This window comes from Oxyura jamaicensis, chromosome 3 (genome assembly GCF_011077185.1).
Source record: "Oxyura jamaicensis isolate SHBP4307 breed ruddy duck chromosome 3, BPBGC_Ojam_1.0, whole genome shotgun sequence".
Classification (NCBI taxonomy): Eukaryota; Metazoa; Chordata; class Aves; order Anseriformes; family Anatidae; genus Oxyura; species Oxyura jamaicensis.
Genome location: NC_048895.1, coordinates 70,197,172 through 70,216,968, shown reverse-complemented (window position 1 = coordinate 70,216,968; position 19,797 = coordinate 70,197,172). Strand labels below are relative to the sequence as shown.

Below are 19,797 nucleotides of genomic sequence, written 5' to 3'. Positions count from 1 at the left end.
AATACAGTGTATGTTAAAAAAAAAATTAGGCACACCGACCTTGGTATTTCATCTTCATCCCATTCAATGAAAGATGTGCTGTTTGAATTTTCTGCAAAATGAACTCTATGATGTTTACTTGCACCTGATGTATCACCTAAAAAGAAAAATAGTATGAGAAATTAATTAATGTATGCTTCAGTAATGTTTTATTTTTTTTTTGCAAATATAATTACACAATTTCAACTATTATTTAATATTATCAGCCAAAATGCTTCTGAAGAATGAACTACACTGCATGATACTGGCTTCAGAATAACTACACTCTCACTGAAATGACTTGACTTTCTTAATTACATGTGGACACACACAAGAAAAGTTTTTTCAACACACCAACTTTATTAGAACTGAATTTGCTGTTGTCTGCTTGTATCTTAACCTAAATTCTACCTTTTATTTTTTGAGTACATTAGTATATCATTGCTTTGTCTTAAGTAAAATTCAGGATTCCCACATGTCTGGGCCCTCGGGTCAGATCCCAATGGAAATTAGAAGCCAAAGTAAACACTAAATTCTGCTTCACACTTTTCCTCTTTCTTATCCATGAGCTGCAATAGAATACAGTATGTTCCAGAAGTAGTGGCATAGTAGAAGTTAAGAGGAAAACTACAATGAAGGCAGACGTCTGACCTACAAATACAGAAAACACTTGCTTGGAGTTTTCAGTGTAAGGAAGTGTGCTCCAAGGTCATCCTGGAGAAGTCCCCTTTGAAGATTTACCACCTCCCTTGTGGTCTCCTTCTGAACCTTCGCTCTTCAGCCGAAGGAAAGACAATATACACAGGATGTGGCACAGGAAAGAAAAAAGCCCCAGAATGGGGTTGGAGAGGAAACTGGAGGTGAAAACCTGAAAAATTACTCAGTCTCCCACTTCAACATAAAAGACCTGCTTGAACCTTGAATTTTCTCAGCTGTATCAGCTTATGTCTGTGTATTGCTGTTACTACAAACTTACCAGCTGACCCCTCTCAGCCTTTAAAACTGTCTACTCATCTAAGTGACAAAAATAGCACTGGAAACAGGCTTTTGATGCTGCTGACTTACATTTAGGAACAGATTTATTATGGATGTTTCTATTCCTCATCAAACTGATTTTTAGATCATCGTCTGCAAGGGAATAAAAATAAATATGCTGCACATATTTAGGTAAAGGCTTATATTGCCATCTAGGACGCACAGTTCAGCCTGGCCTGCAGGACACAAACTACAGTTGACTAAAATGAATGTATACACTGCTTCTATTATCTGATCAAGCCAGGACAAAGTAGTCTGTCAGTTTCTTGCTTTTATCCTCTTGGATTCTCCCCTGTAAGAACAGTTAAGGTCCAATGGTTTCAGCCCCTCTTCCATCCTCTCCTCCCCATTCAAGACCTAGGTCTCTCACTCTTAAATAAATGATGAATGACAGTATAAACAGCTTACATCTCCATCATCTATCATGTGAAAGGGAAGGGAAGAAGGGCTATGGAAAACCAGTGTGAGCAACTATTTAAGCAGTTGGATTATGTGTCTCCAGAAGGCCACTTTGGATGTTTGGAAGATGACAGGTACTGACTATTCTTCCTCAGGACTGAAGGTCCTGAAAATGCTGGGGCTGAGCTTTTGATTTTCTGCAGTTATGACACCACTAAAAAGCGTGGCCTACTGCTGTGTATGGAAAGAATATTTTTCTTTAGATGTTATGAAACTCCACAAAGTAATATATTGCTGTCTAGATATATATGCAGAAGAATAATGGGAAGAATTAAAGTCAGCATGATTCATTTCCTGTTTTTACAAAAAGGTACTTTACCGTTCTTTTAAAATCTTGCTTTAGCTGTAAGAACAATTATGATTTAACAAAACGTTTATTTTTCTAAATGTAAGTACCAAAGACATAATGTTTTTCCTACCACTACATCCCCTTTATACTGAAGCATTTAGATAAAATTATGGATGTTCTTACCAATATTTTGTTTTATCTAATTGTATACATTCCAAATGCCAAGCTCATTTTTAAAACGAAAAATGAAAAATACCTCTATTGCTCAGACATTTATACCTCAAATTTCAACAGTGAGCAAATGACCTTAGTACAAGCAGAAGCATTCCAATTAACAACATTGGAACATTGTAATCTAGCTGAAATTTTGTCAAGTCACTACTGCAGCAAAAAATGAATTAAAATTGGCATAGGGATGAAAAACAAATGTCAGTAAAATTAAAGGAACACAATTACTATGCATCTTTTGTATAAATTCATATATCAAATATTATAAATAATAACTTTTGTTTTAAATGTCTAACTTGAAAAGAGCAATGAACATCTTGTGAAAATGGTCAAAGTGACATTGCTGACAGAACATGTGGTTTTTGATCCATAGCATCTAATTTCAGATGGTCTTTTCTCCAGTCCCAATACACAGGCAGAAAAAGGAAAAAAAAAAATACAGAAACTACACATGGAATTTGTTTTGACCCAGAATACAAACTACAAGGAACAAAATGTGATACCCATTCAGACACAAACCATGGCAGGAACGTGACAACTAGTGACATTTTATTCAAAATGTTAGCTGTTAGCTTTCAGAACAATTATTTAGTCTTAAGAAAAAACTCCTTACTTTTCCTCCTTGCCTTTCTGAATTTTACAGCAGCCAGGTTTATTAAATTCATTCCATATAAGTTGTAGTCTATAAAGAGTTGAAGGAGGTAGGGAATATGGGCTTCATGAGGCTGGTAAGATTTGTTCATTATGGCTCCACCTTGCAGAAGCTCACATACTCTAAAATTAAAAACAAATTAGAACATAAAACAACAATTGTGTTTCCTGTACAACAATACTGATGTCTGATTTTACCAAAATATAAAGTATGTAAACTTCTTAAATTTTGCTTTACTTGTAAATCTTAAGAGCTTTGTTTTCACAATAATGGATCCACAAAAATGTTTCCTGGTAATGAACACCAGGAGTAAATTACAAAGGAGCTGTAAATCCTCCAGCTTTAAAACAAACAAACAAAAAAGTAAAACAAAACCTCCAAAGAAAAATCACACCATGTACTATTTCTGCAACATGTCTAAAGCCATGTGGTCCACGGAAATCCATTTACAAAACAACTATGGCAGCTGTATGCCTACAAACCAGTAATAACTTTGAATTTCTCTCCAGTTCTCCCTTGCATATATATGAAGTCCTGCATGTTTTTAAGGTTTCAAACTGTCTACATAGAAGCAGCTTTTTAATAGCTTCCCAGAAGCCTGACAAATCTGCTGTTTTAAACACCTGCACATTAAAAAGCAACTGCAGGTATTTGCATAATTATATATCGGTGCAATACATTTATCCCTAAGCAATATGAGATTTATAAATCAAAGACTAGCACTAAGTATTTCTAAATGCAATAAATTGTATTCAAAAGCATAAAGTTTTATCTAAGATTAAAAGAATAAACTATGTGAAGTGTCAGTCCTTATTTGGGTAAGAGTAATTCAAACATGAGAAGTTTCAAAGTAAAAGGTCCGAACAACTGTCACCAAGTCATACATGCACGTAGATTACATTAAGATGGAAATTTAACATAATGCAGAATTTTACTAGCCTAGAGCAAAAATAGGCAATCCTATCTTATGATCACTTATTAGACCTTTAAAAAAAAGTTATGAGAGGTAATACTAGACAATCAATGCTTGAGAAATAATTCCTCCTTATTTATTACTGTCACAGTAGTTGCAGCAAATTCAGGAAGTCTGAGGTCAACAGTGCCTTTATTTTACAGGATATTACTCTACTGAGAAATACAGAAACTGTCTAATAACAAAAACTATCCAATTTTCCAAGTATATTTTAATTTTAGCAATGGGTAAACGTAAGAACTACCAAAATCCACTTCATAATATATGAAAGAGTACTATACATGTACTAACTACATCATTTTCCTTAGGCATTACAGGAAAAATAACCTGATGCATGGATGTTCAAATGCAGAGTAATTACAGTTAAGACAAGATAACTAGGCATGTATAATTTGGTCTTGTTTTCTTAACATGTTACTCCTTTAAAAAGATTATTGATGTGCTTAAAATTAGTAATTTTCTCAGTGTTTTGAAAAACTTGAGCAATACTTCTATTGCTTCTCTTGTTAAAATGTTCAATCTTGCTCCAAATATGACTTTTTTGATTCAAGATGCAAGCTAGAACTTCACATCACCATATCCTTACCTTTTTACCATTGCAGGATTGTAAAGATAGATCTTCATGAACTGTCTCTCCTTTTCATGGTAGCCATAAAAAGGCCTGGAGAGGAAGAAGTAAAAGCAAGAGGCTAGCCAGTTATTTAGTGGCATTTATTCTGCTGCAATTTACCATGAAGTGTATTAAAATTCAGAAGGGAAAAAAAAAAAAACACAGATGAACTGCATATCCAGGAGACTGAAAACTCCCACGCATTGGGCCAAAGATTATTATAATCCAAATGTATTACTTAATAATACACTGTCACTCAATTTCAAAACAATCTTAACCCATTATCTTTACACACTATTAAAAACACATCACACATTTCTGAACAGACATTTCATAAAAGATGCTGACTCAGTGGGGTCAGATGTGGAGCACGCATGTGAATTTGGGGAGGAAGGCAAAGCAAGAATGGAAAAAAAGAATGCAGAGGCTGGGGTAAGACAGGGCTACGCTGCACACTTTGCAGTAGAAATTTCAGTCTAATGCAGGTAGGTGGGTTCATCAGGAAGCTCTCACCATGGGTCACAAGTTTGCCAGAGATGGCAAGATTACAAAATGACTGGTAGGTAGTGTTTTTTCAGTGCTGTCATTCCTTTTCTGAAGGACCAATTTAAAACATTTTCCACTTTATTTGGTGAAATGCCAAGTACTCAAAGCTGTAGCTGATGCTAAAGGGAGCACTACATTACTATATGTTAAAGATAAAAACAATAGGCTCTATGCATGTCCGAATATTTAACAAAAAAAATCACTTAAGCACTTCTGGCCTAGCATTGTTTCTCACCTTTCCCCCATGTAAACACATTGATGCTGTATCATAATAGTACTTTCACTGCATTTATTAGCGCTGGACTGCCTCAAAACGGCATTCAACTCTTCTGATAAATGTTTTAACAAAGTCCTTGAGAACATTAATTCCACAGATCAGGTGTAAATGAATAAATATCAGCTGTGTAATGTAAATAACTGAACAATGAGAGCAGCTTAAAAGAATGAATAGCTGCCCCTTTCCAGTGATTACTAGTCATCTCGTGCACTAAATGAGGCATGAATCCTGAAGAAAATAGGATTTGAGAATGCAATTAAAGAATACATGTCATAATGAATATGTCAAGTTTAAGCTGAGGTTGCACAGGCAATATTAATTCTGGTATTACTTGACTGAATTACTGACTTTTCAGCATCAAGAATGCTAATCTAATCTAACATGCTTGTAATACAGCATGTTAAGGAAACAGGCCATAATTCAACACATTGGGTAAATGCTAGAAGCCTGCAGTTTGCAGTAATCGTGACTGAAGTCAGCAGAAGTTCGTGAATACGTACATTTAAATGTTACCTCTCCAAGATAAAATAAAATCTCTTAGTCAAGAATATTATTAGAAAGTGCAACTTTGATGGCTTTGATGCTTACTTGCTAAGTCTAAAAAATGGGGTAGTGAGAAGGTTTTCAGTCCTAAATTAAATGCAAACTCAACAGAACTGTACAACCACAGCATTAATACTGTTGTCCTTAATACGATTATGTTTGCACACATTTATACGAAAGTGTTTCAAAAGATGTTTGTGCTATTAAAGCTGAGCTAAGTTGTAACAACAAACTTAGAGCTGTTGTGCTGAAAAGGAGAAAATGAGATCTTATATAATGAAGCAATCACTTACAGAAATAGTAGGAAACTTAATGACAGTTTATACACATTGAGTTACAATGGCTCAATATGCTGTAGGCAGGGAAATTAAAAGCCTGATTTTAAAAAGTCAGCACTTGCATGGCAAATGATCCATGCTTACACTGACCTGGCACAACAGGGAAAGTAAGATTTATGACCCCTTCAAGGTTGGATATGAACACCTACTTCAACTACACGATGCAAAAGGCCAGCATATTTTAACCTCTTGCTTATTCCTGGACTTCCACTATGTTGGAAGTTAACAACAATCCTATGTTAAACCTGCAAAGGTTTAATAAACACCCTTATTACATAACACATTTCCTACTAATACAGAAAAGAACAGGTAAGATAAGATTTAAAGAAAAATAGAGGTTTCTCACCATGGAGACACTCTAAGGTCCAAAACTCCAGTCAGAACAGAAGAAAGCAAACAGATTTCTGTCACTACATAAGCATGTCTATCTACCCAGGTAAAAGACGAAGGTGTGTTGCAATTTCTGCTAGGTGTATCCCATCAGCCTCTTATGTAAGCAAAGAAAATACTTGAAACAGTCTTTCCAATGCTTCTTTGAGGCAGTCAGAATCTGACCTTCAGTAATGACTTGAAGCTCTAGGGCAAGAGAGCTGACAAAAAGGCAAGTTCTCCTACTCTGTGCCTGCTGCCTTCTCATTGATTTGAGAAAGAAAGATTACCTTCAACATTTTAATCCACCTGAGTTAAACATGAACAGCTATGCCAATGTCCACATAGCTCTCAAAGAAATAAATTAAAAAAAAAAGAAAATACGGTGGGTTAGCTTTCCTGCTATTGCAAAAACAAAGTTCTGATTTTAAATATTAATAAAAAAAGATATTGCAGCTACTGTGCTAGCAATATCTAAAAGATAGCACTACAACTAGCTGGGAACAGAAAGATTATCTTCCTGAGACTAATTGTTAGAAAGGATGTCTTTCAACAGAGCGTGGAACAAGAAAAGTAAAAGGTAGTGCTGCACAGTACTGAAAATTAGCATTTACATTGTTTTGCAGATGAAAAATTCAATGCATATACAGATTAACTGTTTTCCTCCAGGACAGCTTCCTATTATTCACCATGATTTGACACATTTTTCAGTCCTTGGTTATGCAAGTCAAATAAAAATTGATCAAGAGAATCCTTAAAATGTTAACATTCAGTAATAATATATAGTTTCAGCAGCAGTAGAAAGCTACACTAAATAAAAACAGAGCAGTCAGCTTGACAGATAAGTGAGAGCCTCATCTTCATGGTCTGTGCTGCTTGGAGAATCAGATGGATAAGCATGACCTGACAGTCCCTATGGTAGACTTTCTGAAGTGGCCATCTTAGATGATCAGAAAAAGAAGACCTGGATGCAGATTCCTGCAAGATATGCTTGGTCACAGGGAACCTAGAATAACCCAGACATGTAGCAAATGCTGGCTGGAAAGTACTGCTGTAACAGCAGAGACAGAAAAAATTCAAAGGAACGCATTTGGAAACATGATGGGCAGAAGGATCCAAGTTTGGGAAAAATGTTGTGCCAACCATGTGTGTCAAGCATAACTGTTGATTATGTTAGATTAAAGCAAGTCAGAAAAGTTTTTTAGTTGTACAGGCCTGTAGGAAATCACACATTGAGGGGAAAAGAAAAAAAAGAAAAAGGAAGAGTACCACAGTCACCCAAGTCCACGTTAAGTGTTTCTAGATCGAACTGCAAAAAGCATTTCAAAACAAGTAACAGAAAGAACCGTAGCAGGTCATACTTACATTCCGGATACTAATGACACTTTGAAAACATGTTGAACAGTAGAAGACGGATTGCCTAAAGCCACATTAAGTGCTCTGTCAATGCTGAATGCCACTTTGCGGAGATAGTGTTCTGGATGCTGTCCAAAACCATCGTATGGTATGTAGAGGTAAGGAAAGATACCATGTAAGTGGAGACAAGTCTTCTGACCTAAAAAGAGAAGGTAAACATTTATTTTCCAATGACTACATCATTGTTTCTTTTAAGTAGTCCCTGAATTTGAAAATTTTCCAGGATATTTTCAGGTTCTGCTGTCAAGGTAAATTGAAACAAGTTCAGGTCTAATTCATAGAACGGTGCCAATTTAGAGCAGTTCTCACACTTGATTCATTGACTAAAGCAGTAAGAATCAGATGTGGTTAGATGACATACACAGTGGCAAATTCTGCTATTATATAAGCATGATCCTAACGATTTTCTTTGTAGTAATAAGACAACACCACTCTGAGAATAATTTTGCATAGTGAATTAGTGTTGGACAGTTAATAGTTTCCCAATCCTTGTAAAAATTTTGCGATATCAAAATTCTTCCCATTCCTCACTGGGAGGAGCATATAACTTCTCAGAAATTAAAAAAGAATGACCTGATGGATGCTCTGGACATTCAATGTTCTAGCCATTGAGGCATAAATTAGGACACAGAAAAAAACAACAGTGATTTTCAACTTTTTCAGAATGTGAATCTCTGTGAAGTCTCCACTGCCAGGGCAGGTCTCTAACCTTCTAACAACATGCTTACCTCTCAACATCAGCTTTCATGAGTCTGCAATAACAGTAGAATGAAAAAACACACCCTGAAAAAAACATTGTGCTAGACTAGGCCATGGCTCAAGCTTCTGTTTTGGACAAGGTGAGGACAGGACTGGGATATCCCAAACACGACCATTTTATTTTTATTTTTTTGGCTAGTCTCAGCTGTAACGCATGTTCTTTCCTTTCCTCACCATAAGACACCAGAGCATGCATTCCCTCCTGAACCTAACAAATTCCACATCACCATCCTCCTAGCCCACAAAAGTCCTCATGACTTCTCACTGGTCAGTGAAAAAGGTTCGCAGAAAACTCCTATAAGCACACATCCTTTATTCCCCGTCCCACTGCAATGACAGGCAAAGAATAGCATTTTGTATTCTGCTTGGCTAGGCACTCTGCATGAAGGCAGCCAAACAGTGTCTAAAGGCAGCGCTTTCATCCATCACAGGATAACGCTACAGGGAGGCAGCACAACTTCACTGGTCCACAACTCCAAGGAACAAGGCTTCCACAAGTTTATTCTTCCAAACTGAGATTACTTATCAGCAGAGGGACCTTGCATGGACGCACCACTGGCCACCCAGTGAAGAGAGCTCTAAGTCCTCTAATGAGCAAGCAGAACATGCTTCCAGGGTCAGGATGTCTGTCCATTTTTATACCTATGAAACCCATACCTCCAAATACCATAAGCAGCACAGTTTAAAAAACAAAACAAAACAAAACCCCCCTACCAAACTGGGTTTCAGATGCGTCATTCTTTCTTCAAGTATTTATCAGTCTCTCGTGTAATGTCCAAAAGGGAAAGAAATGGCGCAGAGGATGCTAGCACACGGGACTGTTCCCCACTGATTTTTTCTTTTTACTTCCTAGAAAATCAACCCCATCAAGTCTCTTCAACAATGTCTAAATACATCCCAAGTACACAATACACATTCATAACGTCGAGGTCATGTATGATGAAATCTGCCCACATTAAAGAAACCAAACTAACTAAAGAAACTAAACAATATGAACTAGAATTTTTTGAATGACAAAACAAAGGACAGAATCAGCAGCTTTTTATGGCAGGAAAACCTCTGGCACCTTTTTGTGGGAAAAGTCATTTATTAGTAGCATGTGAACTGAGACAGTATTGATCCGTGCAGTGATGGCAGACAAGTAATTTTCTGTACGAAGTCACCACCAGATGTGTGTCTCCCCACGGCTGTACTTAAGACTGACTGAAATAAAGGGTTTTTAACCCCCACATTAAAAATAGCAGTGGTCTAAACCTCTGCAGTTCCTTTCTTTCCCTTTATTTTTTTTTTTTAAATTAAAAAAAAGCACGTATGCAAGAATGACATTTGGGGAAAAATTCCATTTTTTCATATATATTTCTGAGAATGCTTACTGAGGCATTACAAAAAATGAACAAACCAACCCACCCTGAACTATACTTGATACTGGAGCTACAGAATAAGAACTTCTGGCAGATATATAGGTCTATCTCCCTGTGAATGTGGGAAATTCCCACTTTTGTAACCTTTAAATTGTCAAGCCAAATCAGTTCTTCACTTGGGTCTGTTTTACAGAAGTAGCTATGAACTCTTGTTCTTCCTGATAGTGCTTAAAAACCTTTGCTTTAATGGCTGCCAAACTATTCTGAATTATAATTAAATTGTGTTCCCTCACAAAACAAAATTAAAAAGCACTAAATAAAACAGGGAGATGGTCTGAACTTATTGTTTAAATTCAGGCTCCTTTCAAGTTATGGAGAACAATTAATAATGCTTTTATAGCTAACATCTGATTAGTCAAGTTAATTGAGTTAAAAATATGTATCCATTTCAACTGCATATATTGAACAGTTTTTGCTGAACTGAAACACCACTTTATTGCTGAATAAAAAAGGACATGTACAGAGGAAGCTTCCTTCTATTCCCTTCCCTCCCCTTGCTCTGTACTCCCTCTCTATGCACAAAAAAAAAAAAACAAAACACAAAAAGCAACCAACAGCATGGAAAACACTATAGCTTTTGATTGACTGAAGAATCAAAATGCCTCTAAGTCCAGGGAAATCTAAAACATACACACTGAGTCACTCCTCGGTTTTGATTCTGCCAAGAAAGCAAGCAGGCTAGCAGCTGTCAAGTTACATGGGTTTATACAGTTCCTCACTTTGATCAGCATTAACTCATTTATCATGGCCTTTGGTTATACTTCTATTTTTATTTACAACCCGCATTACTACGAGTCTTACCCTACTGATGTAAGCACAGAGTCATTTGCTCCTGTCGTTGAAGTAAAAGCCCCAGATTGCACCGATGGCTGTGGTGTTGGGTCTGAGGCTGGAGCCCTGGAGCAGTGGCCATGGTTTGCACTACGCTGCAACGGATTCAAGTGGATCCCTTTCAGCAGAGCCACAAGAAGAAAACAGATCTACCCGCCAAGGATCTCAGACCACACAGACTTACAATTAACATAAATTAAAAACTTGGCCTGGGATAAGGTTAAGAGGTTTTATGCTTTAAACACGTCAATCTCACGTTTCTCTTTCTCTTCAGAGATACAGACAGAAGCGAATTTGCACCACTGGAACAACAGCGACCACCTACAGGGCCCAGCAGATGTTATTTTCACATCTATTCACCAGTTCCTTTACATCTGCCGAATCAGTGGAAGCAGTGCTGTACAGCGCGTTCTGGAGAAGAGCCATCCAGGTCGCAGGGCCACTCTCCTCAGCTTCCTGAGGCAAAACTGAAGCCTAGCAGAGGGATCCCCAGAGTTTTCAGACCAGACAGGCCACCTACCTCTCCTCAGCAAGAAAAAAGTTTTGTGCTACGGCCTCACTGTGGGCCTACCGTGCATGTACATCACAACCACTCTGTACACGAGCAGTACGTATGATGTCTTTGTTAAGAAAAGGAAGCAACATGTACATAAATATACCAATTGGTGGTGATAATGGGCTATCAGCCTGGATGCGGCTGCTGCCCAAACAACTTCTCTAGCCTGAGCTCTGTTAAAGAACAGGGCCTGCACTGGTTGAGCCACCTGCAAGTCACAGAGCACACACACCAGAACGTGACTCGAAGGGGCTCCTCGGTAAATACACAGAAGCCGGGAAGCAGAGCTGCAGCTTACTCAGTGAATGAATGAACCTGGGAAGTGCTGCTGTAGCACAGGAAGGGAGCAATACACAAAACCTTGAGATGTTACGAGACACTCAACTAGCAAATTGGCTGCATTCCAAGAAAAGAAGGAACTGGAGACTAAACGTCGATAAAGGTGAATAGCCAGAATAACAATGCATCGATACGTCAAAAACATTTTGGTTTCTAGACAGTAAAGGAAGTGAGCCTTAACATTTTTTAGACAGAGCCCTAAACCCATACTTACCAAAGCAAGTGGCATAAATGTTGGTGAAGTATTAAAGCCAAACATAGCATTTTGTACACTTGAAACCCATGAGACAGGGATTAAGAAATCAAGCCTGCTAATTTTTGAAGCTGGTTGCTGTATGCATTACAATTAGGAACACATACCAAACGTAATCCTTGCTCTACGGTATCATTTAAAATAGAAGAAGAAAAAGCTGTAGTACGCCTGAGACAGAAATCTTTGGTAAGATTAGAAGAGAAATGAAACCAGTAGGATAAAGGAACACACAACTATTAGACTTCTACTCAGGAACTCCGCCACAGAGGATGATGGGGCATGGATAAAACTGAGATGCAATCTATACAGAATCACAGAACGACTGAGGTTGGAGGGACCTCTGGAGGTAATCTGGTCCAACCCCCAACTCAGACATAAGTACACTTCATTTCCCATTACAGCAAGCTACAGAACCTGAGGATTATGATTCCAGCATCCTCAGAGAAGTGCTTATCCTCCATTTGAAAATAAAATTTATTTTGCTTTGAACTTCTAAAAACATCTTTGAGCTAAGAGCAAATTGGACAAATTTCAGCACAAATTAAAACCATGAAAAATATTATGGAAATATGACTGGTTTGGGTTGGAAGGGACCTTTAAAGATCATCTAGTCCAAGGTCCACGACCCCTGACAGAAGTAGAGACACCTCGCACTAGATCAGGCTGCCCAAAGCCCCACCCAGCCTGGATTTGAACATTTCTAAGGATGGGACATCCACAGCTTCTCTGGGCAACCTGTACCAGTGCCTCACCACCCCTTGTGATAAAAAAGATTTATTTCCAATATCTAACCTAAATCTAGCCTCTTTCAACGTGAAACTGTTGCCCCTTGTCCTACCACTACAGGACTTGGTGGAAGTCTTTCCCCCCTTAAGTATTGAAAGGCTGCAATAAGGTCTCCCCACGTCTCTTCTCCAGGCTGAACAGATGATAGACATCATCTTATTTCATATTTAGGAAAAAACCCTAAGTCTAGACAAACACAACATTAGAGAAAAGTTCAACGATGGTCTACAAGCAACCGTATTTTGCTGTGGCATTTCTGCCGCAGAACAAGATACTCCTGTTATAAGAAGGTAAGCAAGAGCCAGAGGGAACAAGTGCACAAAATCCATTCCTATATGTAAATGAGCATTGTTTTGTTGAAACGCTCCCTAGAATTGTTACTTTAATTAGTGAACCATGACACATTTTTCCCATACCGCCATACAATGCAACAGGATGGGAGCAAAAATGACAAGGGAGCAGCACTTAAATACATGGCAAAATCCCAAGGTTTTAGGAAAATTCTGGCTGGAGATTAAGAAAATGATGTAAAATATGGAAAACAAAGGGCTTTTTATGCAGTTGCAATCTATTAAAAGAACTTTAAGTGCAGTTTTGTACAGTGGCAGGACTAATTAAACACGGATTGTATTAGTGGAAGAACGTATGTGAATGCATCAAGTGTGTGTCACTGCAGGATGCAGAAAGGCTGGGAAGGCATAAGGAATTCTCTTCCTTTACCAGTAATAGTAAAGCAAACTCAACAGAAATCAGAAGATGTGACATTGGCATCTTTAAAATAGGAACAGGTATTTTCTGGTAACTGTTTAACTATCTCTAGATTTAAAATTTTCAAAAGAACCACAAACCCTGTAAGTGCTATTGACTACTGGGAGTGAGAGAATTAACAATTCTGTTAGAAAAAAATATATATATAAAAATCAAAAAATTTGCAAATAGCACAAATACTAGAACAAAAAATGGTAAAAAATATTAGAATAGTACAACTTACTCTACCCCAACTGCTGGCTCGTAGCAATGTGAGCATCCCCTGCCAGGTCAGATAACACTTTAAACCATCTCACTCACTGCAGTGAGTTTGTCAAGACACTGATCACTGAATACTACTCAGTACTGAGCTACTAAAAATGGATAGGACTCAATTGCTTTATACTGCTAATACAACCCGTGAAATGAAAGCCATCACTCTTTGATTCACACAAAAAGCACATAAGCCACGTACATGAATTCAGAAACAACGTAATACTTTGATGAAGTCAAACCCCTTCACCAGCATAACTCAGGAAGGCCCTTCTCTCTTAAAATGTCTGCCACGTCATTAAAAACATAAGAGTTTCATCCTTTAACGTCAAAGTGTCCTTTAACAGTATATTACACTTATGTAAACTCTTCAGTGACTAAGTGAAAACTCAACATTTCCCAGAGTCCTAAATCAAGCCATCTTTTTTCCAAGAGGGTGAGAAGAAAGGGAGGAGTACACATATTGTAGTCTTAAACACTGGACACTGGAGAAACAATAATAGAAAAAGATCTTGCATCAGCAAGATAACTTCAAAACAAAATGAGGAACAGAGCCCAAAGACCATATTTCATATACAATATTACACATTTCTGTCAAAGCTTTCAGTTTTTCTCTGGCACATATGAAAACACTTATTTCGGTAACATTTGTAAGAGGAATTGAAAAATAGCTTAATTAACTTTGTTTGAATCCAAACGGAGTGTTTGGCTAGAGACTTGCCACTGTTTATAACTATAAAGTCAGCAACCGTTTCCTCTAACATGCAACACCTCTACTCTCATGAAAAGAAAAAAAAAATAAAGTTTATCCATTAGGAAAATGAGGGCCTGTGATTCATTACAGCACAATTACTCCTCACCCTTGACACAGAGATCCTTAGAGATGGAGACGGACTGGGTTTTCCATTTGTAATTTAAAATTAGGAATCTGTGTTGCTAGGTGCATATTGAAGTAATACCTAGCCGAAAAGCGAAGACAAGAGTTCAATTACCACCTAGGGAGACTTCATGTGTGGCCCTGGGCAAATTGCTTACCACAGATGATGCACTTTCTCGTGAAACAGCTGTAACAGTACTTGCATATCTGAAAGATCTGTTACAGGGATAAATATACAAAGGAACACTAAGGCAGAAAGTTGGCTTCTCAGAGTGTGCAACAGCTAGAAAAACAGGATGAAGCCTGCACATGAGCAGCAGTATCCTATTGAGGACATTGCTATGTCTGTCTCAGCTAGCCTTCATGAAGAGAAAGCAAACTGGCACAAGCAATTTGCATGCCTAGAATCTCAGCACTGAATGTATTCTTAGAGTAGCAGGTCCCCTGCATCCTTTCTGATGTCACACTAAGAAACTCTGAAATCGTACCCAGCTTTCTTTAACCCTTTTGCGCCACCAAAACTGAAACAACCTGCTTCCTTGAATCCATTACCTTTCAAATGACCAATTCCTCTGAAATTCTTTAAGTTTCACAGCCCAGAGGTCTGAGAACCCTGGAATGTTTGTACTGCTCGGAGGTTCAAAGACAATAGCACAGGTAACACCAAACAAAATTACCTCTGAAACACTGATTTAACCGAGTGCCTAGGTATACACTTCAGTTGTCACATCTCCAACTGATACCTGCTCAACTAATGTGCTTTCATTTGAAACATAGAACGTAAGAGACAATTTGGTTCACCAAATCCTGTTTTCTCCAGTCTGGAAAGTCGCACGATCATCACACAGAACTGAAAGCTGTTAGACACTTTGAACTGAGAGGTATTTACAAAATAAATAATCTTTGTGGCTGCTCTCCCCAGAGTACATGCTGGATATTGCTGTTGATGGCAAGTCCATCAATTGTAAGCCACCAAAGCAAGGCTACTATCTTCACCTTATTGAGAGTTTTTAACAATTCACCCCCAGTATGGAAATATGTAACACAGACTCCGATATTCCTTTTTCACATAAACAACAAATAAACCCAAGGAAAAGCACAGAAATTGAAACAGTAATGTGCCAACTCAGTGAGGCTGTTCTGATCATTTCCATAAAACTGCCTGCTCCTACCTTGAATTGATTAGGACCTTTTCTGAACTTCTGATGTGACATTAGAAAATAATCTGATCTCCAATTTTAGAAGTACTGCTGATAAACCTAGCCATTTACAGCATGTAAGGGTACACCATCAGACAGGAACAGCGATTACCTACAGTTCTCATCAAGGAAAAGAACAGAATACATATTGGAGATTCTAGGAAAAGTCTAACTCATGAAATTTACTGTCACACAGCCAAACTTGAACCAGGAAAGTCCAGAAGTAAGGAAGATTGTTTAAAAGTACTGTTAGTCTCCTGAAATGAAGGAGACTGAGTAATTTAAGCACCTCAAAGATCAAGGGTGAGCTATGTACAAAGCATTCTTCGTAAGTTTGATGATTTCTGAATTAGGAGGAAACAGGAACACTATTCACCTCCTTTCTTAGTACAAACAAGAGGACATACAAGACTAGGTTTGGTATTCGTGTATCAAATACCCATCTACAAAACGAGCCATACAAAATGTTATTCTTGTTTCCTCTACTGACAGACAGCTCATGTAAGCAGCTGGACAATATCAGTAATATTTTTAGGATGAGTGTCAAAAATCACCGGATAGGTTGCCAGCTAAAATGACCATGTGAAGGTGGAAAATGCAGCTGGCTCTAGCTGCAGATCCTAACTATCATACTAGGCTCTTGCCACATACAGGCTGGCAACAGAGGCCAAACTAGTATTCCACTATGAAAAAGCAACCCTATGACTGCAGCAGAGGCAGGCTGTATTAGACCACATTGACCAAAGCACAGCTGAATATAAAATAGAATATTTCCTATATCCAGATAAACTAGTGGTGTGTGTTTTACTGCATTCTGTAAAAGATGGAAAAATAAGTCAGCAATAAAAAGAGGATGCAGTGTAGCCACACAGCCTCTTTCTTCCCACTTCTTTCAAGTAGCTTTCATTAAAAACCATTGCTGCTACACAGATTTCTCTTAGCTATCTTATTAGTCTTTCTTGATGAGAGTAAAACAAACCACATATAAATGGATATTGGTGCATATATATCCAAAGGAGAACAAGTTTCGTTTGTTGTTAACTGCAGTTGAACTTCGATCTCTGTATCAGGCTCATCTGTATGTACGGATTTGTGCAAGTACCGTAAAGTGCACGCATCATTCCAATCATGACTCTCGTCTTCCCTGCATCAGACAAAACCAGCTGAAACATTTTTGTTCAACCAGAAGAAAACACATACTCTTCTGTCAGCTAGATAGCATGTTAGAAAAAAACACACCGTAAGATATTGCCAAAGACAATTTATTACTCTAAATTGTAGGCAAAATACCTGACATTAATTGTGATAAGGTTAACAGTGTTTTCATCAGCATTACGTTTCCACAGACACTTTTCAGAAATCTTGAATATTTATAAATTCATGAATAAAACCATGCTGGTGTAATCCCAGAGAAGTGATACGCTGTAGAGTATAAACACTTTCACGAGTCACTTATGTTAACAAATAAATGACACCATATTCTGTTGGCTTTCTCTTGCCCTATTCTTCAAACAGGACTAACTAACTCCATAAATACTTCTTGCACTTTTTTTTTGCATTTGCATTAAGACCTCTGGCTTGCAGGTAACTGTCTCATCTCAGCCTATTCCTCTGGCTGACAGCTAGATAACACGCTCCACAAAAACAAGCACTGTTCTTATCTATTAGGTTTATGTGACAAGGACTTGGTAGCAGGAGGGCTGCAGGGGTGGCCTCTGAGCAGAGCCCAGCAGCTGCCCCATGTCAGTGCAGAGCCAGCTCCAGCTGGCTCCAAAACGGACCTGCTGCTGGCCAGAGCTGAGCCAGTGAGCAATGCTGGTTGGGCCTCTGGGACAGCAGATTTAAGGAAGGGGAAAAATAAAGTGCTGCACAGCAACAGCTGAGAGAGAGGAGTGAGAAAAAAGAGAGCCAGCCCTGCAGACCCCAAGGTCAGTGCAGAAGAAGGTCTGGATGTGCTCCAGCTGACAGAGGAGCAGATCCCCTGCAGCCTGTGGAGGCCCCTGGTGGAGCAGGCTGTCCCCCTGCAGCCCATGGGTCCCACATGGAGCAGATCTCCACCCTGCAGCCCGTGGAGGAGCCCCTGGGGGAGCAGGTGGATGTGGCCTGGAGGAGGCTGCGGCCCATGGAGAGCCCCCACAGGAGCAGGCCCCAGACCAGAGCTGCAGCCCGTGGAGAGGAGCCCACGCAGGAGCAGGGGTCTGGGGGGAGCTGCCGCCCGTGGGGGACCCGTGCTGGAGCAGTTTGCTCCTGGGGGATGGACCCTGTGGTACGGAGCTGTGTGGGAGCAGTGCTTGAGGAGCTGCTGCCTGTGGGCAGGCTCAGTTCAGGAAGGATGGCATCCGTGGGAGGGATCCCACGGGGAGCAGGGGCAGGGAGGGACCGTGAGGGAGCGGCAGAGATGAAGCATCAGGGACTGACCGCAGCCCCCATTCCCTTGCACTGCTTGGAGGGAGAAGGTGGAAGAGGGTGGATGCGGGGGGGGTTAGTTTGCTTTTAGCTCTCATTGCTCTAGTTTTATCAACTGGAAATAAATTAATCTTCCACACGCTGAGTCTGTTTTGCCTATGATGCCAATTGGTGAGCAACCTCCTTATCCTTATTTTAATCCATGAGCTTTTTTCACTGTATTTTCTCCCCCTGCTCTGTTGAGGAGGGGGAAGCAAAAGACTGGTTGTGTAGCGCTGGGCTATCTACCAGTGTTACACCACAACATCTCAGGATACCCAAGAGCAAATCTGAGAGACATGATTTCTCATCACACATCGCCTTTAACGAAATAAAAAAGTTCTTTACATCTTATGTGCTTGAAGCTTACCAGTTTGAAGCTTACCACTAGCAGCAACTTCGTTTAAGGCATACTTCCTTACTTTAGACACCTTTTAAACTTCTCCGTAAGCATTGGAAAGGGCTATATGGTGTCTGACAGTAGTAGTAGGGAACAGATCTTCACAACCCAGAAAAGAAACTGCTTTCTAAAGCCCTTACTAACTCTGTGTTCAGGTTTTTGTGTCCAGGTGTGGCAGCAGGGGTGGCCTCTGTGAGAGGAAAGCAAGGGGCTGCCCCGTGCCAGCCGCAGACAGCTCCAGCTGGCTCCAAGGGCCCCACCGCAGGGTGCAGCTGACGGTACCTCCGGGACAGCAGGGCTAGGAAAGGGAACACCAAGGTCAGAGTTCCCCTGCAGTTCTGCTGCAGCCCGTGGAAAAGCCCACCCTGCAGCAGATATTCAGTGCAGCCCATGCAGGACTCCATGCTGGAGAACAGAGATACTCCTGAGGGAAGTGCAGCCTGTGAAGGGACCACAGCAGAGCAGAAGAAAGATGACAGAAGGACGGAGTGGCAGAGAGCAGCCAACACACACTGGCTGCAACCTCCCCCTGTCACCCTCCATGCGTGGAGTACAGGACGGGGTGGGGTGGTTTGGGCAAACTCTGGAGTGATGGATGAAGCTGAGCCTGGGAAAAGGGGGAAGAAAGGTGTTGGTTTATGTCCGAGTTTGCTTCTCATTACTTGAATCAATTTTAACAGACAATAAATTCACTTAATTTTCTGGCTGTCGACCTCAGAAGCCTAAAAACTATTTCAGAAGGTTTGAAAAAGGTAACCAAGCAAAACAAGTCCTTGTGTTAGTTGACTTATACTTGCTACCAAGTAATCTACAGTTTCACCAGAAGATTTCAGTGTTTTCAGCTGAAAATATCTGCTTTAAACTTACTCAGAGTAGAAGTTTCAGCCTACCCACATTAACTTAATATAAAGTAGCATATGCCCTCAGTGCCCGAGGTAATAAAAACTTTCTGTGCACCATTAGCATATTTGACCACAAACTTTTCATAAATTAGCCATATTATTGTAACTTACATTGAATACCATAATGGTATAAACATTGTCCATTTGTTGTATTATAACAATAAAAAATGATGTGGAAGAAAGTAATACCCTTTACAAGGAACCTATCTAAAAATATATTAGTGACAGATATGCTTGTTCATTAGTCTTCCAAGAA

At 39.3% G+C, this 19,797-nt stretch overlaps 1 protein-coding gene across 1 annotated transcript in view; it reads right to left on the bottom strand.

Annotated features, from left to right (window-relative positions):
• The window catches only part of REV3L (REV3 like, DNA directed polymerase zeta catalytic subunit), a 119,584-nt gene that overhangs the window by 65,190 nt on the left and 34,597 nt on the right, over nucleotides 1-19,797 (bottom strand). Inside the window, exons 2-5 of the mRNA XM_035322117.1 lie at nucleotides 7,703-7,892; nucleotides 4,241-4,315; nucleotides 2,643-2,803; nucleotides 40-136 (exon numbers count right to left, since the gene is read on the bottom strand). Of these exons, the coding sequence (XP_035178008.1) occupies nucleotides 40-136; nucleotides 2,643-2,803; nucleotides 4,241-4,315; nucleotides 7,703-7,892 (523 nt within the window). The remainder of the gene's footprint in view (nucleotides 1-39; nucleotides 137-2,642; nucleotides 2,804-4,240; nucleotides 4,316-7,702; nucleotides 7,893-19,797) is intronic.